General features: G+C 39.6%; 1 protein-coding gene across 1 annotated transcript; it reads right to left on the bottom strand.

Annotated features, from left to right (window-relative positions):
• Nucleotides 1–5,143: 5,143 nt before the first annotated feature.
• ICOS (inducible T cell costimulator) lies at nt 5,144–26,823 on the bottom strand. The gene is made up of 5 exons (XM_045480899.1): nt 26,680–26,823; nt 10,547–10,885; nt 9,381–9,487; nt 8,330–8,414; nt 5,144–5,874 (listed from the first exon to the last, which is right to left on the bottom strand). The coding sequence occupies exons 1-5, from the start codon at nt 26,735–26,737 to the stop codon at nt 5,834–5,836; spliced, it is 630 nt and encodes a 209-aa protein (XP_045336855.1). The 5' UTR covers nt 26,738–26,823; the 3' UTR covers nt 5,144–5,833.

Genomic DNA, 26,823 nt, shown 5'->3' with positions numbered 1-26,823 from the left:
TGCTGAGTAATACTCCATTGTATATATTCAGTGGATGCCTTTTCTTAAGGAGAGGGGTCAGTGGTGGATGCCCATAGTTTAGTTGGAGGCTTTTGTCTGACTCTACCTGCAGAGATCATATTCCTGGTGAACCTGCCTAACCATCTCTATTAGCTTCTTGAAAATGGAAAAATTCATAAGCACTATGCTATGAAAACTAAGGGAGAAGTTATGATTTTTTAGTGATGGTCAGAGCATGTCACTGAAATGTTAGACTTGGAAGACCAAGAAAATAAGAATTTACAAGGGTTGGTATTAGGGATTAATTCTATATTTGATGACAGGCTGTCTCACTGCCTTAGATGGGTTATATGGCAAGGTGGAGAATAGCTAAGATTCATATTTTGAATTCATAAACACTAATCAACAAGATAGAAAATAAAGTGGTATAGAGTGAAAGACATCCAAGGGGTAGCTTGCCTTCACGTAGGAGGGAGTTGGTGAATTCACCATCTTCATTTTACTGGAACACAGACCCTGGAGGAGGTTAAATGTTGAGACTGATGCATTCGCTCTCCTGGAAACTTTCAAATTCCCCAGTTCCTCACTGCCATAAAACCAAGTCGACGAACAACTAGCCTGAGCACAACCTATCCCCCATGGCACCATAGGAAATCTTACTCACCCAGTACAGAAGAAAAGCAAAATGGAATGTGTTGAAAGTAGGAAGAGGACTTGGATCACACCCAGAAAAAGTGGTCCCCTCTTGTGAATTTAATAAAGAAAAACATGTGACAAGGTGGAGAATTTTGTTCCTCAGAATTCAAACTGATATTCCTAAACAAGGAGGCCAGACCCTAGGAAAACTGTGTGTCCTTGGGCACTGGCCACAGACAGGGGATACAGCAGGAGGTGCAAGCCCTATTTGGGTGTGGTTCAGTCAGTCTCCACAGAACAGGTGATAACTTAAAGGTTAAAGGAAGAGAGCAATGAGTGGATTGTTTCCAAAAGGTTAGATGGGATCAATGAACAAATAAGGAAGGATGAAGCATCTGGGACTAGTGTCAGTGGAAAACCACTGTTTCCCCTAGGCGTGGAGGGGCAAAGAAGTGTCTGAGTTAGAATTCTCCCAGAAGCAGAGGCTGAGATAAGAATTCCAGAGGAAGCAGTTTATGTGAGAAGTAAAGGAAACACAAATAGGGATGTAAGGATGTAAGACAGGGGAGGAATTGATGCCAATAAAGATCAACCAGCATTCACTGTGGGTAATTGGAACTTAACACGATGGGTAAATTCTGCCAGCCAGGGTAAAACACAGGCCATTAGGGGAGTCACCCCAGTGCAAGGGAGCCACCATGGCCCCAGGCTGAGGTCGGAGGAATGACCCACTTTGGAATGGTAGAACCCCAAAAGGTAAGAAGGACAACCATGAAGTGGGAGAACCCAGTTCAAGGAGTCAGAACCCAAACTGGCTGATTCTAGGCTTGTGCAACCTGGAATGAGGAGTCAGAGTCCAGGCAGAGGGAGAAAGCTACTATGTTGGGCAGGGGGCACAGCTGAAATGGGAGATTAGTTTCATGCTGTGAGACTGAACAAATAAGTAAAATACTGAAAGATGATAAAAGTCAGGTTTCTCAGTGTACTCAGAGGGCCAAAAAATAGAAAAGAATAAATCTGGAATAAATGCTATACTGTTATATTGGAATTAAAGGCACGGGTATGAACCCATGTGTTTCAACATATAGAGATTGTTAAAGAAATACAGATATAAATGAGTATATGTATGTGCAGATGTATATATACATACACTTCTTTCTGTATATTATATGTATTGTATGTACAGTTACATCTATGTTTAAAATATATATTATAAAATACAGAGAACAACTGATGGTTGCCAGAGGGGAGTGGGGGGAGGCAAAATGGGTGAAGGAGAATAGGAAATATAGGCTTCCAGCTATGGAATGAATAAGTCATGGGAATAAAAGGCACAGCATAAGGAGTACAGTCAATGATCTTGTCATTGCGACGTTTGGATACAGATTGTAGCTACACTTGTAGTGAGCATAGCATAATGTATAAACTTGTTGAATCACTATGTTGTACACCTGAAACTAATGTAACATTGTCAACTATACTCAAATAATCAAGGTAAATATATACGCATACACATTTACATTTATATTTGCGTGTGTATCATGGTTCTGTCCACTGCAGGGCCTGGGAGCAGTGAAATCCCAATAGACATGAGCATTTACTAATGCCTAGATCTTGGCTTCAAATAACCATTGCCTACTCAAAGAAACAAGGGCTCTTTGGAGACACAGCTGATGCTAGCCCTGGGATGGGAAAACACTAGCTGGGCCTGGAGTATCTTGTTCTGCCCCAAAGCACAAAAGTGCTAAGAATGATGAGGATGTGGTAGAAAGACACAAGAGGCGTTTAAATAGGCTTTTTCTGGCCAAGAATGGGACGGTTTAAGCATCAAAATAAAATGATGGTAACAAATGTTTACCCATTGAATACAACAAGAAACCATACAGATAAAAAAAAATGAATGAATAAATAGAAAATTTGACAAGAAAAGGAAGATTTATAAGCTTTCAAAGCACCTCCCCATAAACTACTTATTAACTTACAAAGAAGAAAAGAGTATCTTACAGTCGAGTCGCTTGACAGGCACCACCTTAATTAAGGGATCAAAATGAACATTATCAGTAATGTAACAAATCAAGATTGTAAGCCACCTGACCGGATGCAGTTAAAAGAAACACAGTAACTCTTTGGGGTTATTTTTTGCCAAAGGTCGATAATCCGATTTTAATTATCAAGAAACATCGGGGGCACCTGGGTGGCTCAGTCGGTTGGGTATCTAACTTTGGCTCAGGTCATGATCTCACAACTCGTGGGTTTGAGCCCCGCATAGGACTCTATGCTGACAGCACAGAGCCTGGAGCCTGCTTTGGATTCTGTGTCTCCCTTTTGCTCTCTGCCCCTCCCCCGTCATGCGCCCGCCCTCCCTCTCTCTCCCTCCCTCTCTATCTCTCAAAACTAAATAAACATTAAAAAAAATTTTTAATTAAAAAGAAAGAAACATCAGACTGACCCAAAGCAAGGGGCATTCTATAAAATAACTGCTTGTAATATTCAAAAGAGCCAGGGCCATGAAAGTCTAGACTGAGAAACTGCCTAGACTCAAAGACACTGCAAAGACATGACAACCAAATACAAAAAGGGATTGTGAACATAATCTTTTGCTATAAAATACATTAGGAGGATCCGTGAACAAACCCGAATACAGCTTGAGGGTGAGATGGCCGCCATGTATCAGTGTTAATTTTCCGATGTTGATGGTTGCATTGTGGTTCTGGATAAAAGAGTGTTCTTGTTTGTAGAAAATACTTATGTCCAGAGGTGATAGGGCATCAGGCTAGAAACTTAATGAGGAAAAGAAGAGTTCTTCTGCTGTACTTCCAACTTTTTTTATGTAAGTTTGTGGTTGTTCCAATATTTAAAAAAAAAAAAAAAAAAAAAAATGATGAGCGACTGTTCCGAGCCGTGTAACCACCTTCAAGGATAGGGTCAAATTTGCAAGTGCTAGCTACACCTAAGGGAACCGTTTCCTTCCCCCAAGAAAACACTCTGAGTATTTTCAGTTGCTGAATATCAAATGTTTATTCCTTAATTTCCTACTACTGCTAAAATCTATTTCATGAGTAGCTCCTCTTAAAACAAGTCTTTATTTCATAGAAATTGTATCATTTGATAATCCACTTCGAAATGTCCAGTGCTGAGGACGAGGATGCTTTAGAGCACAGTATGGAAACCAGGCCAGGTGGACCCCAATGAAGGCTATACTCCCCACGCCAACCCCCCACCCCCAAATCTGCAAACAACTCAGGGAACAGCTCTGCAGAGCCAACAAGGTTGTCCAAGTCAGCTGGAAAAACACCACCAAACTTGATTCAAATTACAAATGCAGTACTGTACTGTACGTATCCATCATTACGCACGCTTACAAGAATATAAGTATGCGTAATGACATATCTGGTCTCACTTTTAAAGTAAACTAGACACAGGCACCTACCAATTTTAAAACTACTGAATAGCCCAACTTTACCTAAGGTTAAAAATGTTGTTGCACATACATTGGCTGCTTCAGAAGCATTGGGCATGCAAACAGGAAGCAGAGAAAATATTCCAGCTAAGACCAATCACATATTATAGGTATTTAAGAACCTTTCCAGCCAAACTGCATTCAAAGGAAGACTATCTATAAGAGCCAGGGCCAGTTTCTAGGAGAAGGAATCCTGCTGATGTTCCCTGGCACATCTGTGCCTCCTCCAAGACCCTGGAGGTACAAATGCAGGCAGATTCATCATGGTCCCCAGGGTGACGTCAGCTTCTGGGGGCAAGAGCAGCTGGTTGTCCTTGGCTCACAGGAGTCTCTCGAGCCTTGCAATTTCACCCAGGTCTGGATGGCTGCTCCAGGCTGATGGGGCCATTTCAACCTGTCAAGCCAGGAGGTCATCTGGGTTATAGTCTGTCAGTGACCTCCAGGAACTACAGCTTTCCACTAAATGGATCATTGGCTCTACCCCCCGGGACAATGTTGGGCAGTGAAAGACGGTTTTGTGGGTTTGTTTGTTCGTTTGTTTGCAATTTTAAGATGACCTATAGAAACAGCCTCGCTTGGAATTAATAGCACCATGAAAACATAGATAATGATAGAAAACAGACTCATACAATAAAGTCACTTCTGATTCTAGGCAATGTTTTCTACCACTAATGTAGTAGAAACAGGTCAACAAAGTAAATCATTTTAACTGAATTTGGGAAGATAAGAGGTCTTTCTGGAACAAAAATATTCTTGTAGGGAAAATATAGGCAAATTATATTCATTGGGTTACAATTAAATATATATACTATGTGTTTTATTGAGCAGCAGAGGGGGGAAATGTAGATAAAGCTCCCTACTCAAGAATGTCTGTCGGAGCACCTGGATGGCTCAGTCAGTTAAGCGCTAACTTCGGCTCAGGTCATGATCTCACGGTCTGTGAGTTCCAGCCCTGTGTAGGGCTCTGTGCTGACAACACAGAGCTTAGCGCCTGCTTCAGATTCTGTGTCTCCCTCTCTCTCTGCCCCTCCACGCTCATGCTCTTTCTCTGTCAAGAGTGAATAAACATTAAAAAAAATTGTTTTTTAACAGAATGCCTGTCAAGTAGTCATGTAGAGTATTTTCAAAAGGCAAACTGAAGGCAGAAGAAGGCATCTAAACTCTTGGGAATAGAGGACTGGGGTTCCGATGTTGGAAAAGAGTACTGTGTACTAACCTATTATAATAGTACAATTACATGTTGATACCTCAGAAATAAAATAGCTATAATTTTGAAGCACCTTCCCCTACTGTGTGGCTAAAAAGGAATGCTCAGCCCTAGAGGAAGAAGAGGTAGTCTATAGGTGAAGTGCAGAGAGATACTGGCCGTTGGCGGCCCATTTGCTTTGCAGATTCGGTACCCATGGCATCTGTTAAAAATATCTGGAGATGTGTTTGTTCTCCTGGCTGGTGCATTGCTAGAAGCAGATATGAAGATAGGAATTCCATCCCAGTGAGGTCTATTTGTTGAGCACACACGAGCTGGGCTTTCTGTAAAACTAGTTGCAAGAGGGTGTTTTTGATAACCCAACAGTACCGAAGCAGCCTTTTAAAACCCCTGTTGACCGATAGTCACTAGTCCAGATTGAACAGAACACCAGCAGAAGATGCATGTACTCAAATCAAGTCTGACTCTCTGTGGTCCAGGGGACGTGGGAATCTTGCGCTTCAAGTCAGAGGGGACCTGGCCCACGTGGTTCATGCCTGGGTGCCACAAAGTTCCAAGTTATGAGTCACACCTATAACAAAATGTAGCACAACATTTTTAAAGGCACTCTGTTCCAATTCCCTTCAACAAGTTTGTCCCTTTCATCTGACTCTTGTACGCACGCACACACACACACACACACACACACACACACACCCCATCCAAACTCTATGCTTCAAGACTCAGCACCAGCTCCATATTTGCAGTGAAGTTTTACCCAGCCTCCTCTTAACTCCTGTAATAAACATGACCTGAACTCTCGACTTCACAACCGAGGACTTTTGACACTATCGTATGATTCTACCCTCTATGTAAACACATTAGCTCTCCCAATGACATTACAGACTGAAGACCAGGATTTGCTTGAGTCTCCCCTCTCTCTACCCAACACAGATCACTTGGCCTGGTACTACTTACATAATCATGCAATAAATACTTGACAGAGGTGCTGAGACATGCTCTGCTTGAACTTGTGTATGCATATTGTTTTCAGAATACAGAGGAGAGACCCACCTACCTTCAAGAAGCTTACACTATGGCCGTTTTCAGTGATTACAGTTCGTAGGTGGGATGTGAAATAGCCCGACTCTGATCCCAGCCACAGCTGGGGTAGACACTTCTGTACATGCTGTCCATTCTAGCACCAGAGTCCCACCATGCATTACTCTGCTTTCTGTCTCAGGGATTTCTCTGTAGACTTGGGAGCCAAGCATAGAGCATGGCTCCAGGATGGATGGATGAGGGAAAGTTCGTGGACCCTACAGGCAACTCCAACCCAGTGGGGATGGGATCCACTGGATAAATACCCCACTTGCCATCCTTCAGAAGAACAATTCTTGGAGACACCTGTACACTCCTCAGAGGTTCTGTGGCCTCCAGCTGAGATCTCAGTAATGCAATCTCCATTTGCTTTTCCTTCTTGCCTGTCTTACTCTCCCTGCTCCCTCACCCGTTTCCCCTGGGGTCACCTTCTAAATAAACTACTTCTACCCAAGTCTCTGTCTCGGGGTCTGCTTTTTCAGGGATCCAAACTAAAACAGACACATTATAACACGCACAGGGATTAAAAGAAAAGATTTTTTTTCATAGGCAAGTAATGAAATGCATGCTCTTTGTTAGTGACAAAGCTATGGTGGGAAATCTCTAGGGAACCAAAAGAGTCACTGAACATCCTGGGCATCAGCTTCTCTCATCCAAAAAATGAGGAGATAGACTGAGGGAGCATTTAGATCCCTTCCCAAGCTTTAATTCCATGATTACAGGGGCTGTTTTCATCCTTTTTATACAAGTCCTTTACCACTGAATGGTGGCAGAACTTCGGGGCCTTCTGTCTCATCACATATGTCCTCTCATCGCAACCTCAAAGGCATAAGACTTACAAATTTTCCACAAGGGATGCTTCAAACTTTCTAGATGCTCCTCAGCTTGATGAACCTCAAACTGACAGTGTTCGCTCTGAATGGGAAAAGTCAAAGGTCGCACCTAACTGGCCTTGTGCAGCCATCCGGGCCCTCTCGCCCTCCACCTTCTTTTCACCAGAATAGCAAGAGCCTCACCGGCTCCTCCTCCTTCCCCTGGTAGCACCAGCCCAGATCTCTCTTCCAAATCTCTGTCCAAAACCCTTCATATACCCCTGCATCTCCCACAGCTCCTTACTCAGCAATTTGTACCTCACTGATCTCCAATAACTGCTTATCAGGTGAATTAGAGAACTTTTTACCAAGGAAGACTTAGAATCATGCTAGCTTTTGAAATACCAATTAGAAAACTGTGGTGATACAATAGTGGTTTTATGGATCCTTTGCTCGTTTATTTTTTAATAGTCGTTTACAAATACATTGTTTGGGGGCGCCTGGGTGGCGCAGTCGGTTAAGCGTCCGACTTCAGCCAGGTCACGATCTCACGGTCCGTGAGTTCGAGCCCCGCGTCCGGCTCTGGGCTGATGGCTCAGAGCCTGGAGCCTGTTTCCGATTCTGTGTCTCCCTCTCTCTCTGCCCCTCCCCCGTTCATGCTCTGTCTCTCTCTGTCCCAAAAATAAATAAACGTTGAAAAAAAAAAAAAAAAACAAATACATTGTTTGTCTGCAGTGTACTGCAGAAAAGGATAAACTTGAAGTGAAAAATTCAAATTTCCACAGAAAAGACTAAAATGAGGCCAGAGAGACATTTGGCCTTCCTTTAAAATAAGAAATTAAGGGCACATGGGTGGCTCAGTCAGTTGAGCATCTGACTCTTGGATTTCAGCTCAGGTCATGATCTCCTAGTTCTATGGGATGGAGCCCCGCGTCAGGCTCTGAGCTGACAGTGCAGAGCCTGCTTGGGATTCACTCTGCCCCTCCCCTATTTGTGCTCATACACATGCTCACTTGCTCTCTCTCTCTGTCTCTGTCAAAATAAACTTTAAAAATACATAAAATAAAAAATTAAAATTCCAAGCATAATGTGAAGAACACTCTGCTCTACCCAAACCCCCCGATGGAGCCATACCTGTGAGTCCAGGTTTCTTGGCTGTGTTCACTGCTGCCATAAACATGTATTCACTGTTAGGGTCATGCCCACTGGATCGATACTTCTGAAAGAGAAGTCAGAAACATGGTTGGTCAGCTGCTTTTCCTCATCTCCATCCCTGGTCTTTTTTCACTGTTTTCTATTCTTGGTTGAAGTGATAATGCGACAAAAACGTTAGCATGTGGTGTAGGCTCCTGACTTCCAGCTAAGTAGGAGACCAATATGAAAAGGGCTTTAAATAAAAAGACCCTTCTGCTGAATTTCCTCCCTCATTTTTGTTTTTATTGTTCCCTTCTTTTGTAGATTTAGATAGCGAGCCCTATCTCACTCTATTCTTTATCTCTCTTTTTGAATTCCATTCTGGCACAGATACACCCATGGTCTATCCACTGATACCTGCGTAAAATGTAGAATGGTGTAAGTTCTCTCATTGAGAACCTATATTATGAAAGACTGGAAATAATACCCCCCAGCACAGAGAGATTGTTTTGTCATTGTTGAATTCTCTTCCTAGTGTTTCTACGGTCTTCTTCAAAAACAGTCCTGACAACTTAGCCATGGAAAGAAGTTAGCCATTTACTTCTCAGCTAAGACTGACACCTTATAAGACTTTCTCACTGATCGTTTAACTGACAAGTTGAGTGAAATGAAACTGTTTCATCTTTGTCCTGACTCTGGAAACTTAGAATCAAATTTGCAGCCCATATTTAATGATTCTCAGAAGTCAGAAGCATCTATTTTTATGTTTCAATCTTCGTCCTGACTTTTTATGTTTTCTTGGCCCCAATTCCCTTATCTTTTTGGAATAATAATAATAACAGCTCTTTCCATAAGCCCTCAAATCCTTTTTTAGAATGAAGCAGCTATAGAATAAGCTTCTGTTCCAAGTTAGTAGTTAGTAGACCTATCTTATGGAAAAGAAAATGTCTGTTAATCAAATCACTCTGGCAAGAGCAGTAGGTGCTTTGAGTAAATAACTACTGATATTCTTCAGGAAAGCACAGGCGAGAAAAATAGAGACATTGCTCACCTTTTTCGTAAGCCAACAAAGAAATACGCATCCAAAAATGTAGACTACAACAAAAGCTGAACACCCTATGGGTAACCAGAACTTCAGTTGGCAGCAAATCTGTGATTCTGGATTGGAAAGGAGACATGTTAAGGAAAAACTGTGAGAAACAAATCTCCTTTTTGGGTGCCGAATCACAAGTTCTTTTACCAAATTCAAAAAAGTGATTTAATCAAATGCAGTTTGCCTTCATTACAATCATGGAATCCAATGCACAGTATATAACACCATCTCAGTATTATAGCAAGCATTTAAAAACTAAAACCTGAAAGATTCTGTGCACATAAATGATTACAAATGTGGTTACTAGGAAGGACTTTTTCTGTCTATATTTTTGTAGAAGGCTAAGTAGGAAAAGTAATGGTATAAAACTATGGCTTTCAATCCCCTCACTTGATTCCACCAAACCAACACTAACCAAAACCTTAAGTTTTACATGACTAGAGCCAATGGCCATTAGGCCACAGATTTGGGTAATTGTCTTAAATTTTTTCCTGATTTTTAATGGCCTATGCGTTTTAAAGACAACATGACCTATTTTTTTCTTTTCTTTTTTGTTTTTTGGAGAGGGAGAAAGAGAGTGCGAGGAGGAGGAGAAGAGGGAGAGAGAGAATCTCTAGAAGGTGGACTATGAGATCATGACCTGAGCCGAAATCAAGAGTCAAACACTTAACCAACTGAGCCATCCAGGCACCCCAACGTAACCTATTTCTAACTCAATAGTCTACGTGATCAAATTGCATATTACTGATTAATACTAATTAATAATAATAATAAATTATCCCTTGCATATTTTTATGATAAATTATTGCCATCAATTGCACCAAAATGAACTCCACAAACGATACTTATTTGCTTAGGGGCACCTGAGTGGCTCAGTGGGTTGAACATCCAACTCTTGGTTTTGGCTCACTCAGGTCATGATCTCACAGTTTGTGAGTTCGAGCCCCATGTCAGGCTCTGCACTGACAGTGTGGAGCCTCCTTAGGATTCTCTCTTTCTCTCTCTCTCAAAATAAAATAAATAAACTTTAAAAAATAGTCATTTGCTTAGTTGTTTTCATTAGTGAGAAAAGCTGTTAAATGGGAACGTTCTCTTAAGTCTGAAAGATGAAAACCATGTCTTACCATAAATATTCAAATATTCTTTGCTAATATTCTTCTTCTGAAAAGGAGGAGGATCAAAAATTGACAGTTCGCAGGTGTAATAGCTGGCATAAGAATTGTCCAAATTATACAGGAAAAAGGAGACACTGTCATTGAATAACTGAGTTTGACAGAATTTCAGATTCTTAATGGACACCGTGTTACCACTCTCTTTTGTCTTAGTGAGATCACAGAGTACTTCCGTCCCTTTTAGCAACTTCATTTTAAATTGCAAGGCAATCTCACTGAATTTGCATGAAATTTGTATGCCTCCATCGTGAAAGGTAAACATCTCGGACTTGGCAGAATCATTGATTTCTCCTGGATAAAAAGGAAGAAAACAAAGCAAAAGTGACATTTTATGAAGATGTTACTCTATTAGTTGTATTTGAGCACAAAATTTATCTCTTCGCTTCATGAAGTCACCTCTATTGCACCAAAATGAAAGAATTTCACAACCAAAAGAAGAACAGGACAACAAATAAAACTCTGCCCTCGAAAATAACCTGACCAGAAATTTGCTTGTTACATATGAACATATAATATGTAATATATTAAATAATATATTTACACAGGGCAGGCACCATATTATCTGATTATGCTTTTATATTGGAGACAGATGATAAACAGATATGTAGTAAAACATCTGAATTAATGCTAGGAAGGGAGTACTGTTCAAATAAGGTGGGGGGTTGGGTTCTAATTTTGTTTATAGAATCAAATAATGCCCTTTTGATTTTTAAAATTGAGATTGAAGGAGGATTAGCACTTTGTCAAACAAAGGAAGATTTGGGATGAAATTTGGGGAATGATGTAACTTACAAAAAAACTTTAAAAAGTGAAAAATAGCTTAAACTAAAAAATGAACAATTATATATAAATATATATTTACACTATACCCTCTGGTCAGAGAGTAAAACAACAGATGAATCATTTTCAAATGATAGAAATGTGTCTTCTCTGAACCTGATCCATTGAGAATTGAATCAAGGTCTGATGACAATGGTAAGGCACCAGATTTTTGTCAATTTCTTTTTCTTTTTTTTTTTCCCAATACATTTTAAGCTTTCTAGGAAGCCAAGGGTATTTTTGAAAGCTACACAGAGGTCACACAAGGAAGGAGCCAAAATGGTTTTAGTCTGGTTGCAGATTCTGAGTTACTGGGTTATAAGTAACTGTTCTCTTCGGTTCCTTTTTCCTTTTTTTTTATACGAAAGTTTCTCACTGAAATTGGGAAAATTATTAGCATGAAAGTTTTTTGCTTAAGTTTTGAAATCTGTCTTTATTCTTAAAGAGAATATAACGAGTAAAAAAAAGAATGTTGAAGGAAAAAAAGTTGTCCAGCCCTATTGTGAAATAGACATACTATCTGTGTATATTTCCCCTCTATCTTCCAGATATACACTTGTTTTATAGACATATTTCTTTGTGTTCTGCTACTGTCATTTAATGATATATCGTAAAAGTTCCATTTCTTACATAGTTGTCACAGTCATCTTTTTTAATGACTGTATGTATATTAGGACATAATGTTAATATATAACTTGTTAAAGCATTCCAGTGTTGAATATTAGGGCGATTTTTAGCACTTTGCTTTTATGACCTAGTCAAACTGTTTAAACATGTTATGGCGCTACGTATTGCCATGTTGCTTTCTAAAAGAACTTTAATTTATGATATGACTAAACATGATGCAGGTGGATTCACCTGCCACAACTCTGCTTGCACTAATTGTCCTAATTTTATTTAAGACTTAGCACAGTTACTTATTTTTCTTAATATCTACAGGCTTTCATTTAGATCTCTTTAATTTAGATTCCATATTACAAGGGGATAGATTTTCAACTTGGAGATTTGACTGTGAAAATATGCCTAAGTGTTCTAGTTTTTTTGGTTATGACCGCCCAGATTCCAACAAATTCCCACACCCAAGCAACCAAAATTGCTGAACAAAAGGTCTAAAAAATATTATTAAAAGGCTTAACAAGGTTTAGCAAAGAGAAGAAATTGGTGGGTTAAATCTGAAGAACCAGAACTCAGAGAGATGAGCAGAATTTAGAAGTTGCTTTTACTCTGAGTGTTTGCTGTTCTCCCAGGTTCAAATTTTTGTTTTCATGCCTCAACTCCCAGAGTCTTCAAAGTGAGAAACCTAGAAGGCCATCCTCTCCTCAGTAAGTTGGGATCTCAAACGGTTCCTTTCTTGGACTACGGTTAAACCAGAAGGAAACCAGCTCAAATCACTTCAATGGTCCAGAAAACCTAAATCCTTGAATTTTGTTCAGGGTCATTTTGGATCATTATTACCCTTAGGCTATTGAGAGTAAATATGCAACTATTCTAAGAAGAAAGATTTACATCGTAGGTCTCAAATCCTATCCACAAATAATATTTAAAAACAATGACAAGCACACCAAAAAAATTAATCAGACATGCAAGGAAACAAAACAAACAACGGACTACAGAAACAAAACCCCCTTAAAGTCCTATATTGGAATTGTCAGATCCCAAAACAAACAACGGGGCTTACTGCATTTAAGGCAGTAAAAGACAAACTTCTAATAACCCCTGCAAAGCAAAGGAAACTAAAAGAAACAAACAAAAAACCTAATTTGAAAAAGAATCAAATAAAACTGGCAAAATCCGGACTATGATTAAAAATTCCATGGATATTTTCAAGGCATATTAGAGCTAAAGAGAGAATTGATGAACTAGAAAATTAGGTTAGAAAAATTATTTGAAGTGCAGTCATCATCCAGATTCAAGAATCCCAACAAATCACTAGCAGATTTTTTTTAAAGGTGCACGTCTAGATACATCGTAATGGAAATCCTAAAAGCAGCCATAGAAAAGAGACGCTTTACCTTCAGAGAAGGAACTATTAGACTGGCAGGTGATGTCTCAACATCAACAATAAAAAACAGTGAAATAGTAAAGGTATGTATAATGAGAAACTTTGGTAAGTGAAGTATGCATGTTGTGATTTCTTGCCTAATGACTAAGAAAATCGAAACGGGGGGCCAGGGTGACTCAGTCAGTTAAGTGTTCAACTTCTGCTCAGATCATAATCTCCTGGTTTGTGAGTTCGAGCCCCGTGTAGGGCTCTGTGCTGACAACTCAGAGCCTGGAGCCTGCTTCGGATTCTGTGTCTCCCTCTCTCTCTGACCCTCCCCTGCTCATGCTCTGTTTCCGTCTCTGTCTCTCTCTCTCAAAAATAAACAAACACTAAGAAAATTTTAAATAGAAAATATAACCTAAATGGATATCACAAAGTTCAGTCTAATGGTTTTACATAAAGGGAAGGAAATGTTGGATCAGGAAGCAAAACCCAGGGGGTAGAAAGGCTTCTGTGTGTTGACAGTGTTTTATTTCTTGAGATGTGGTGATTATGCAGGCAAGGTAGTATGCTTTATAATTATTTACTGTGCACTGATGTTCAGTCTTCTGTATAGATGTCTTGTTCTAGAACAAAAATTTGTAACTATACAGAAGGAAAATAATACTTGTCTTCATTTTAAAAATAGAGGAAACAATGTAAGCAAAAGGCAAAAGGAAATAACTGATAGCATGGATATATATGCAGTCTACATTAGATTAAAATGAAAGACATTTTCTTGGGGACTTATTTATGTGAAAATAAATTATGCTGCATGACTATTGCTCTGATGTTTAGGACTCTGTATTCTCCTGCAGAGAATAAAATCAGTGGGCTGGTTCTCAGTTTCTTTAGAAATGTCCAGGGCACCGGCGGGGGGAAGGGGGAGGGGGGTGGCTCAGTTATTTAAGCATCCAACTTTGGCTCAGATCATGATCTCACGGTTTGCAAGTTTGAGCCCCATGTCGGGCTCTGTTCTGACAGCTTGGAGCCTGGGACCTACTTTGGATTCTGTGTCTCCCTCTCTCTGCCCCTCGCCTGCTCATTCATTCTCTCTCTCTCTCTCTCTCTCTTTCCCTCCCTCCCTCCCCTCTCCCTTCTCCCCTCTCCCCTCTCCCTCTCTCTCTCAAAACTAAATATTTAAAAATTTTTAAAAAAATGTCCAGAGCAAATTTTCCCAGGACTTTAGAATGGCAGCAAGTAAACCACAGAGATCTTGGGGCCAAAGTGTCTGTGGCCACCATGTAAACACATAGACATAGATGCCCTATCTTGTATTTCTGAAGATGTTTTGTCAGCAGCTTTTCTTCTCTGCCCCATGCCCACACTATGACCCACAATCCAACACAAGATGAAAGGTAATGATCAGCAGTGCAGAGTAGTGGAAGATGCAACGCAGTGATTCCCAAGGAAATGAGAGGAAAATTCTGGCCTTGCCATAGCAAGTCTGTGACTCTGGTACCCCTCTGACTTTGGTCTTTTCATCTGTGAAATAAGGAAGTACCAAAACATCTTCAAGTTCTTTCCAACACTTACTCACTAGGGATCCAGGATCAAAACCTATCCAGAGAAGACTGCAAGATAAGCTATTACTTTGTTGTTGTTCCAATAGTCTTCTCTGTTCCAGAATCTTACTGGGATATTCCAGGGAGGTCAGGAGAAATAAATTGAATGACACTATCTTCCTTGCCTGTGAAAGTGTTTAGGTAGGGCTAAGAAGACTACCTAAGTTTTTCTTGAGTGATAATGCCAAGGATGTGTGCCATTGACATCAGAGGAGTAGCTGGGGATTCCAAAGTGTCATTTCTGCTGGGCACTCTGACTTGTTCACTTAATCATATTTAATCTAGGTGGGCTTTTTATTATTAAAGATAGTGATAAGAAGCCTGACTTATGTTTCTACGTAACCAATGCTTAAGCTTTTCATCTGGAAAACCATTTGACAACTCTAAGTCTGCAATTTGAATGTTTTCAATTAAAAGAAGCAGGTATGACATTTAATCAAGTGCTTCATAATTACTTTGGCACTTGTAGAACAGATATGCTTCAGTACCTGATTAAAAATTCTCCTTAGCCTTTGGAGACATGTGAAAAAACACTATCAAAAGGAGATCATTCCTATAACCATGGCTAAAGCATTTAGCGGGTAGGCAGATAATTTAAGGAAAATCAGAATGTATTGGTTTCTTATAACTGCAGAAACAACTAGAATCTTTTCTTCACCCTTCCTGGACTTTCTCATCTCCAGATCTAATATTCAACTGGGAGTGCTGGTGTCATAACACCAATTTTCATAGCCAGTGTTCATTTTGGTTGAGTGTCAGATCTGTTTGATCAGTTCCTCTGCTGTACCAGAAGTTAAAAATTGTGAGAGTTCCCCTCACCAATCTTTCTTCTGTTCTTTCTTCCTTTATCTCAGCTTACTTTTTTTTTACATACCACTTCTTATAAAATCATCTTCCAAAATCTCCCCTCCCACAGTCTTTGATAAGTTCCTCACCTTCCTCCCTAACATATCATCTCCATCTAAGTTCTCATAGACACTGTCTGTCCGTGTTTCAGACTCCCCAAAACACCTTCTCCTTCACATTTGTGTTTCTTGTAACACGGTTCAACCCCCACTCAGCATCATAAACAATTAGACCTGGTAAACTTAGAAATTATACAAGTCCAATTCTTTCTGAAGACCCAGACAGGTTAGATTATTTGTCCACAGGGAATACAACTTCTTGGGTGCAGAAAAGATTCTGGGTTTAATCTACGGTTGAAGTGCCACAAGCAACAACCAAGGGACGGGTAATGGAAGCAGGCAACCACATGAAGCGAGAGTGATCACTACAGGCTGAGCTTACAGGATCATGTTAAAGTCTGTCTACGGGAAGAAGGCCTAACTTCCTGTACTTCTGTTTTATGTCTGGTTGAGTCTATCCACGGCTCCTGCATCTAAACTTCAACTGGGCCAAACCATATCATCTCTCTTTAGGACTGCAAGAGTCTCCTAACTTGCTGCTCTCACTTCTGCCCTTTGACCATCTATTCTCTTCAGGGAAGCCAGAATGATCTTCTAACATTCACAGGTTGTGTCATTGCCCTGCTTCTGAAACATAAATCTCACTTAGAATTAAATTCAACTCCTCAGCCTAGTTTCCATGACCTGCATGACCTACGTAGCTCTCCAACACCATTTTATACCAGTCACTCACTACGCTGCAGTCATACTGCTCTTCTTTCTATTCCTCAAATATAAGAAGCTGGTCCCCTGGGCTTCGAATTTGTTGGTTTTTCATCTAGAATGTTCTCTCCAGTCTTCACATAACTACTACTTCTTTAGCGACCACTGACCACTCAATCCAAAGTACACCCCCAAGTCATTTTCTGTCCTATTACCTGAGAGAAAATATTTATCATTGCCTGAAATAATCTGGTTAATTTATTTACTTGTTTATTGTCTGGCTACCCCACTGTTACATCAGGTTTACCCCACTATTTAAAATCAGGTACCTTGTTGATCTCCTTCACCAATCCATCCCAACTATCTACAATAGCATCTGTCGTATGTAGTAAGTCATAATAAATATTTATTAGACACAGAGACAAACTAATGAATATGTAGATTTCAGTGATGTTATAAATCTGGGGCGATGAATAGAATATACAATGTAAGAACCAAAAGGGCTCTCAGAAATGATCCAGTTAAGCCTTTCATTTTATATTTACATTTATCAAGCTAGACTTGGGGCAGAAAAGTGAGTGTCTTGCCCAGGATTCCATAGCTCATTGCTGGAACATGACCTCATGATTAGCTATGCCATGTTGTCTTTCTTCTAGAAGCAAGTACATGCAAATGTATAATCAAGCATGAAGGGTATCTCCTGAAATGGAATGTCAGATTCTAAAGAAAATTCTCTCTGAGCTCTAAAGAAACAGATTCTTTCTCTTTAAATATCTACTAGGTTCATAAAGACTTGTTTAGATGATTGATGATTCTCTTTCTCTACAGAGGAGAGGACAAGTTTAAACCTGGTTGATTATTTAGATCCTCCAGAGTGCACAGTCTTTAAAATTGCCCAATGTATGGCCAAGACAGGGGCCCCTGGACCAATGATTCTTCTAATACACTCAGATGTTTCATAACTACAGCATGTTAGTGACTTAGGATAAAACACCATGCTATATCTTTCAGCACTTAATACATTATTTAAAACACGATAGAAATATGTCCTCTTGACTCCGAGTAATGGGTCTTAAAATCTAAATATTAAGTATTAGTTTTTGTTTTGCTACCATATCTGTTTACTTGTTAGTACTCCTGGATTATAAGTACTCTGGAGAACAGGTATTGTGTCTTCTTAATCACATAGACTACCATGTCTAAAGGGTACAACCTTCCCAATAGAGGTTCAAACCTGTTAACTGCTGCTAACTATGATTGTTATAACTTTACTCTTGACATCAGAGGACTAATGTTTCCAAGAGTAAAATCACGGTCCTTATATTAGGTGATTTCTTTAGGTTTTCAAGTTATTTAAGGGATAAGAACATTGGTATCCCCTGGGCGTGGGAACTGTGGAGGTTGTTAAAAAAAAAACAAATCAGAAGAAAAGATCATTCTCCTGAGAATTGTACTGTGGCTCAGAAGAGTTTATTTGTACGTTTTTTTTTTTTTTTAAATATCTAAACCATTCCATTTCTATAGTGTAAGATGGCCTTACTGGAACCCATCCTGCCCGGACTCCTTGTAAGCAGTTGTATTATCCCCTGTTGAAATCTTTTGGCAAAAACACTTTAGAAAACCCACACAACTGCAGGGGGTGTGAGACAAAACAGTAATTTTATTTCATTCTCCTTAACTCAGACTTCTAACCACAAACCTCCACAAAGGTCTCAGAGCGATAGAAAGATAAGATCTCCTGAGTATGCAATTATTGATAGTGCTTATTAAACATGTTTTCTGTAATCAAACAATAAACTTTAGCTTAGCACGGCACATGAGTGTGACATAAGAGGTGAAGTCCTAAAAATTGCAATGTTTATTTAGGGTTTGTTACATTTTATCTTTTACTAAGAAATGTTGGCATTTAAAAAAATGTGCATTTACCACTTTTTTTGACCTTTAATTAAAGTATTGTCATTTTTTACGAGTCTACTGGCTAAAACTTTCAGAATCCTGATCACATATTTTTATACACGCATCATTTCTATACTTACATTACTATTCAAAGGCATCCATACTCCAAAGAAGTGATTGTAGTGAGTAGGGAGGATAAACAAAATAAACCCAATCTGATCTAACTTCCTAACAAAGACAAAAGATGTGAAGAAGTGAGGAGAAAATCAAAAAGCCAAAAGAGGGCGTGCGCGTGTGTGTGTGGTGCGCGTGTGTGTGTGCGTGTGTGTGTGTGTGTGTGCACGCACACACACACACGCGCACCACACACATATGTGTATTGTTTTTACTCTCCAAGGAAATTTGTTGGGGGGATAAAACAACCCTCGGTCCTCTAAAGTGTGTATCCTATTACAGAATAAGAAAAATATGGAAAAATGATTTTCTTCTAGTAAAAACTTTCTTCATAAAAACAGAAGAATATCAAATATGCTATAAAGCTTTGTTGCAATATTCATGAAGTAACAGTTAAGTTGCAAACAAGTTACTTTCCTAGTTAATTCATTGTCAGTGATTTAAAATTGCCCCACCAGGGAAATTACATGAGATTAAATGAGCCCAAGTGTCTTACACAGAAGGGGAGGGAGAAAGAATTTTATTGGCACCCAAGAATATCCACATTACTTCCCATCCCTCCTTTGGGCACGTAGACAAGGCATTGGCTGGGTGAGCTTGTTAGACTGAAGGCTCCAGCTCTCCTCTCTACTCTAGTAACACTCACCTTTATCTCAGCCACCCCTTCCCTTGGCTCCAGTCCTTTATCACCAGTTTCCTTTCAACATCTCTATCTGGTTTCCTCTGATAGATCAAGAATAACATTTCCAACCTGAACTCAATATTCACTCCCAAACCCAAACCTTGTCATTTAAGGGAGTCACTAGTCTGACCCCCTTCCTCATACCTCCCTCTCTCTGGTTCTCCTGATCCAATTGGCCACTAAGTCCCGTTGACTTTAGCTCAAGGATATCTCTTGAATTCAGTTGCTTTTCTCTATTTCTGTTGTCAATCCAAGGCATTTTTGTGTCTTCCCTCCTCTGTGGAAGCTTCTTGACTGGCCTCAGCAACAGTCTCTCCGTTTCCAAATCCATCCTCCATGCTGCTTCCAAAATTGTGTTCCTAAAAAGCATTTCACTCCCCAGCCTAAAGTCTCTATTATATTGTTACTTATGAGGTAAAAAATCAATTTTATTAGCATGACACCAGCTCTTTTCACAATCTGTGGACCACATATGGTCCACCTATACTAAATTTTTGGCCATTCTTCTCACATCCTTAAACTATTCCCATAAACTGGAATATCCTGGTACTTCTTTGTCTTCTTAGAAACCCCCATGCATTCTTTAAGAACCATTTTAAATTGGTCCCTGAGACCCCAGACAAAGACACCTATCTCTATGCTCTCAATAATACTTTGTTTACACCAACGTATTTACAATGCATATCATCTTAGATCATAATTATTTTGTCTGTCTTCCTCATTTAACCATGAGCTTCACAAGGATAAGAACTGTAGTATGGTCACCTAAACCATCCAAGGAGCTAGAACATTTTATAAGCTCAATAAAATAAATGAATGCATAGAAAAACATGGAGGCTGAGCATGTTTGGCAAATGTCCTGCGATGGACTGAGGAGAAGAACGAGAAAAGCAGAGCAAGAGATTCTGTTTACTGGAGAATACTTGTTTCCCAGTCCAAAGACAAAGACTCAAACGGAATGCTACCTGGCCAATTCTCTGAAGCCTAATAGGTCTGGAAGTTAAATAAATATTTCAGCTTTCAAAAGTTTCCAAATAATAATACAACAACAATTTATAAGCAATGAGAGTTTCTTGAATACTGGTAAATGCATTACATGCAATACATAATTTGATGTTCATAACAGTTTTTTATGTTGGATTTTCTATTTTAAGGAAACTTTCGTATTTTGAGGAAACAGAGGCTTGAATCACTGGCCCTAAGTTATTGAGCCAATATGTGGTGGAACCATAATATGAACCTAGACAATCTGAGACCAGAGCCCGCATTCTTAAGGAGCCTCTTAGTCCAGTAATCTAGTCCAACCCCCTAATGCTACAGAACCTGAAGCCCAGAAGCTAAAGAGACTTGCTGAAAAAAAAAAAAAAGAAACAAAAAAAAGAAGCTTTTAACATTAAACTTGATTGGGAAGTTATGTTTGGATATTTCTTTTCCTTCCAGATGTATTGGGTATATTATCCCAAGTACTTCAAGTACTATTTACATTGAGGCCACATATGTATTCTGTGACTTAAAAAGTTATCATATACCAAAAATACATAAAATAATTTCTTAGATATAAAATTACTTTGTGCTGAACGCATTTCTTTAGATATGCTCATTCAACAACCATGTGTTAAGCTATGAGCTACCCTGTGTATTTGAATCTGCAACAAAGTCTAGCTCTTTGCTCTGACAAAATTCTTTTATTCTGTAACTTCTCTGCCTGTAGACATGTAAAAGCATGGATTCACATATACAAACTTTCGTTATCATTCAACAGGTACAAACAGGAAATAATGTGAGATTTTTGTTTTAGACATAGTACAACATAAACATAACTTTTCTTGTGAGTGAACTAGAGGATTTGTTTGTTTGTTGTTGTTTTCCATGAATGGACATTTTGGTGATGAGTCCTAGGAAAATATAAACGTTGGCTGTAAAAAGTTTGATTTCTCAAATTCAAAACAGCTATATTAAAATGATCTCTAATTGCTTGTTGAAAGTGCCATGCCTATGTCAACACAGCTCCGACAAACAAAAGCTACTATCAGAACTAGTGTTTGACAGAACCAAAATTCGTGAGTCTGTCACTGTCCCTATAGTCAACTCGATTTTTCTTAGCGTTGCCTCACGCAAAGTAGAAACAGGCATCAATACGTTATACGTGACCCAGAGGAGGACCATATCCCCAACATCTGACTCTCTTTAAACTTGGAAATCTTGGTCTGTTCTGATCAACCTTACAGGCTAAAAAGCAATGAAAAAAATCATGTTTTGACTAACAGTTTTCATTTGTGTTGTATACTTTCTAAATACTTAAGTTCTACTTTCCAAAATATAGTTTTGAATTTTTTTTAGTTTTTTAATGTTCAGATTTTGAGAGAGAGAACAGGGGAGAGGCAAAGAGAGAGGGAGACAAAGAAGCAGGCTCCAGGCTCAGAGGGCTCTGAACTGGCAACACAGAGCCCAATGTGGGGCTTGAACTCACGAACTGCAAGATCATGACCTGAGCCAAAGTCAGATGCTTAACCGCCTGAGCCACCCAGGTGCCCCTAGTTTTGAATTTTCATAAGAAGTCTTCAAATGCCAAAGGTCCTATTTTGCTTAGGATGACCAAAAAGTGCCATTTGAAGGATTCAATTTATTAGAATAGCAATAGCACAGATGAGCCTTTAATGAGTAAATGTGGCCCTTTCCTTGGGTATTAAAAGGCTACAGATGATTTTTATTTACAAAGTTTAATAAATCCTTTTGCATAGAAATTTCCTATCCTTAAGCTAGGAAGGTAACATAAGTTGTGGGTTTTGCTCAGTTTACAACTGCGAATATTGAGGCCATTTTTTTTAAGTCAAACAAGTTTATACACCTTACAGTGAGCAAAACCAAAATGAGAATCAGGCCCTGTCTACACACCTACATTCTGTTTCTACCAAGAAATGGGAATATGCTGTTACCAATTTAAAAACTATGCTATTCCACTTCATCTGAGGGGGTTGCCAATAACAATGAGAAATTAGGAAAGCCACTGTGTTCACTATGGCTGAAAAAACACGGCACTCAAGATCGTACATGAGAATAATAGATATTCCTAGAAAGAAGAGAAAAAGACAAAGAAAAAGATATGATTAAACTATGGGGAGAAAAATAGCCCTGAAAATTAAAAAAAAAAAAAAAAACAAAAAACCAAAACAAAACCCTCAAGTCTACAGATTGAAAAGACTCACTCAGTCCCAAGCGATATTAATGAAAATACTCAGAGCTAGGCATGCCCTGGCAAAATTCCTGAATTCCAATATTGAAATAAATAGCATACAAGATCCTAGAGATTTTTTTAAAGTTACTTACAAATGAGCGAGAATCAGAGTAGCATGGAACTGTTCACCTGTAACCCTAGAAGCCAGCGGACAGTGGATGGGGATCCACAGAGAATTCAGAGAAAAGACTTCAGTCCAGGAATCCTATTCCCAGAAAAGATATTGGTCACCCATCAGAGTTAAAGAAAGACTTCTTTACCCGTGCTGGAATTCAGAGTTCGAGGTATCTGCAGAACATGATAGAAGTCTTCTAATCACTGTATCAAAACAGAGATCACAAGACAGGAGCAGATGGCAAGAGGGGTGCTGGCACTGAAAATAGGTGAAGGAAGTGTGAAGAAGAGATCCTTAAAACAGACAAATACTGTAAGAGGAAACCTGGCAATGATCTGCAATTATTATTTCAAAGCCCAAGATTGGGGCGGGGTTGTGCTAACTGGACAGCGTGAGAGTGGGATGGGAAGAACCTTCAGGAGTTCTCAGATCAATGGGGAGTGTGGAGTCAGCACATCAGGCAAGGCCATTGTCATTATTTATTTTAATCCAGTAATAGGCACTCGAGATGCTCTAAACATAATGACTACTCAGTTAAGAACTGTAGTGAACCTTCCAAATTACAGAAGCAAAGAAGGAAGTTAAAAGAAACTTAGTTAAAAGGATACAACAGCAAAGGAAAAGAAACAGAAATAAACACGACAATGAAGGGATAAAATCAAGTGTATCAGATTTTCAGGCTCATCACACTGACTGGGAATGGCCTGAATTCATCAACGGGGGAAAAAAGTCAACAATCTGGGTTTTTAACACTCCAACATGACTACTTGAGGGGGTTGTGGGAGGGGCTGAAGGTCAGCTCGGATCAGCAGGCTTCTCTCTAATCTCAGTGGGGAGCCTGTCTGCAGGCAGCAAAGGGCTGTTTTTCCTGAGGTGATGGAATTCAGGGGTCACAGATTGGATGCCTTGGAATCAACAGCAAGGCTCAACTTGCACCTGAGGGTTATCCTCCCAGCCACTTCCCAGAACACATCGTGAGACATGCACATTTATTAGGCACCATCTCACGTCCATCATTCCCACTCAGGTACAGCATCCATGCTGCTTTCAGAGCGGTCTTTCTGAAATCAGAATTCATAAGCTCACCCACATGGTTCTCACTGCCCATAAGGTGTAGAAAGAGGGTCTTCCAAACCCAGGTAGAGGTTCACGTTTTTTCCAGACCCTTTCACAACGAGGAGCTTCCTATTACTCCGGAGTCACAAGATGATGACTTTGTTAAATTTTACACTGAGATCAATGGTTAAGACTAGAAATCACTGGGGCACCTGGGTGGTTCCGTCGGTGGAGCGTCCAACTTTGGCCCAGGTCATGATCTTGCGGTTCATGGGTTCGAGCCCCACCTCAGGCTCTGTGCTGACAGCTCGGAGCCTGGAGTCTGTTTGGAATTCTGTGTCGTCTTCTCTTTCTGCCCCTCCCCGGCTCGTATTCTGTCTCTCTCTCTGTCTCTTTCTCTCTCTCTCAAAAATAAATACTAAAAAAATATTTTTTTAAAGACTAGAAATCACCAAGGTTTCCAACCTATTAACTCATCAACCAAATGCAAACCTGAGAATTTCTCTCCTTTTAAAATTTGTTATAGCTCTTGCTACTTCAACACAATGAGGAAAGAATGTGAAATCTGGAGTCAGGTATATTTTGTGTTGTAATCTTGGTTCTGCCACTAATTACTATGTAACAAATCACTCAGCCCTTCCTGGTCTGAGATTCTTCAAACATCACCTGAAAGTAAGAATGCTCCCCTTTTTGTGGGATGAGAGAGCCTACTTAGTTGGGAGGATTAAAAATATGCCAAAAGAAAAGACCTGCGAGTGCTTGGCATACTTCTTTTAGGCTCTTAAGAACCGTTCGGTGCTAGATATATGCATCGTGATGGTATTTTGAACATGGAGACTGTTAGCAACTTAGAATCTCCATTTAGTCATTCACGCCTGTTTTGCCGCCTGTCAAACCAAAAAATGGCTTGTCACATGGCATAGTGTTCTGTGTGGTAAGAGTGAATTCTGGTATTATTCCACTAGAGCTTAAGATGAACATCGTTCTAGAAGCACAATTTCTTTACCAGCTTAGTCTAACAACTCGAAATAACTCTACCTAGGTTGGATTCATCCTTCCATAGAAATCACACGATTATTAATTCAAGTATCAGACTGATGATAAGCACATTATCAACAACTCTAAGTGCCCAAGTGGGTTTAACATACTGGGGTTCGTTTGGGCAGTACAACCCTTTCAATGACTTGAGCCAATGTTCTTGGAAAAAACCCAAAATTCTTTAAATGGCCCATATAGTCTCAATGGTCTGCTCTCTGCTCTCCTTTCCAGCATCATCTTCTACCTTCCCAAACCCCTCTCCTTCGGGCACATCTACCTTATTCCAGTTTCCTGACCTTAATTCATTTCCTCTTGCTACTGTTCCTTTGCACTTCCTCTTTTCCTGGTATGGAATCTTCTTCCTCACTCTCATACGATCCTCCCCATTTATTCTTATCCTTCCAATCTTAATTCAAGTGCCACGTCCACAGAAAAGACTTGAATATCGCTTCCAAACCCCACCTCCGTATCTACTCAGTCTAGAGAGGATTCTTTGTGACATCCTCTGAATTCTGGCTATAGTGATCACTAACTCACGGGATTACTGGATTAACGTCTCAGTCGTTCAGTTAGCGTCACGAGAGCAGGGGCTGATAAGGGTTTGCTCATCATTGTTCACACAGCAGCTTGCACAGTACCTCCTGCCTGGCAAGTGCTTGATGCTGCATGAATGAATAGATGAGTGAATGAATGAATGGATAAATATCCATTCCAAAGCTATTCATTTGTTGTTCAATAAAAGATTTCACTGGGTTGTGGAAAAGGCCTTAAAAACAAGCAAGTAGTCCCAAGCTGGCTTTGGAACTTGTAAGTAGACTCTGATTGTTCACTCCTCAGTCCTCGTTACTTAAGAGCATTTGGGCCACCTTGAACTACCACAGGATGAAACATTTGACCAATCCGCTTTTGCTTTTTAGTTTTTTGGAGAGAAAAGTAAAATCTATTTCTTTGTACAACTGCAAAATTTATGTCTAGCTAGATAAGATTATACCTACTAAATTTCTGCCTTCACTTTCAGTGTTAATAGAACTTTCCAACTTAATGTAATTTCACTTTGCTTTTGCCAACCTCAAGAACATGGATCAGAGTGAAGGATAAAAGTATTACAAAAATGTACCAAGTTAAAAGCAGCAGAAACCCGTTTATTAATTTAGTTGTAGGTAGCATTATTTAAATCGTTCAAACAGTCTGACATATGCCATCTAAGAGAGAGAATTGAGGACTTTAGAATGGTCGCTTGTTTTTCCTTAATGTCTCCAGAGGCTAGGGAGTCTTTTTACATCATCCACCACTCCTTGGCCTTTTCGAGGGACCCTGACACTTAGCGTCAAATAAAACCTCTGTGGCAGCCTGTGGCATATCTGACACAAGATCACCCAGATAAGATGAAAATCAAAATCCTTTTTTTTTTTTCAAAGCCCTTCCATTTTATTTTCTCCTTCAAAAAGAATTCCCAGTCCAAATGCCAAGACTATTTTATTTTCATTCAGTTGACACAAGTCATTTTGCCTTTCATCTTTCTCTGAGAACAGTAAGCCACTCTTCGACTTGATCCACTCACAGGTAACTCCAAGCAGGTAATTTAAAATTTTAATGGTCGGATGAAACCTTTTTCTTCATCTTAAAACACAATATCAAAGGAAGCGGTACAAACTCCACGCTCTCAGCAGCTGCACCGCCACAGACACCCTGAGCCCAAGTGCTTGGGGCTCTTCTGTAATTGTTGCTGCTTTCAAAACAAAAACAACACAACACAAAAACACAAAAAACAAACAGAAACCCCTTCTATTTGGCGCCTGACTTTTCCTACCTTTGATTTCTCTTCATGTTCATTTGAATTATAACTTAATGAGAAATATTAAATGGGCCACTTACCTGTTAGGACTTCAACTTGAAAGCAGAAGAGAAGGAAATAGCAGAGGTCTAACTTCATGTTTGCCAGAAACAGATACAATCCTCCCCGGTGTTCAAAGCTGACAGTGAATTCATGTTCTCAACTGTTTTCTATTTGCTGGAAAG

The sequence above is a fragment of the Leopardus geoffroyi genome, chromosome C1 (assembly GCF_018350155.1).
Source record: "Leopardus geoffroyi isolate Oge1 chromosome C1, O.geoffroyi_Oge1_pat1.0, whole genome shotgun sequence".
NCBI lineage: Eukaryota > Metazoa > Chordata > Mammalia > Carnivora > Felidae > Leopardus > Leopardus geoffroyi.
The sequence above is the reverse complement of the archived record's forward strand: the minus strand, read 5'-3'. Positions and strand labels throughout refer to the sequence as shown.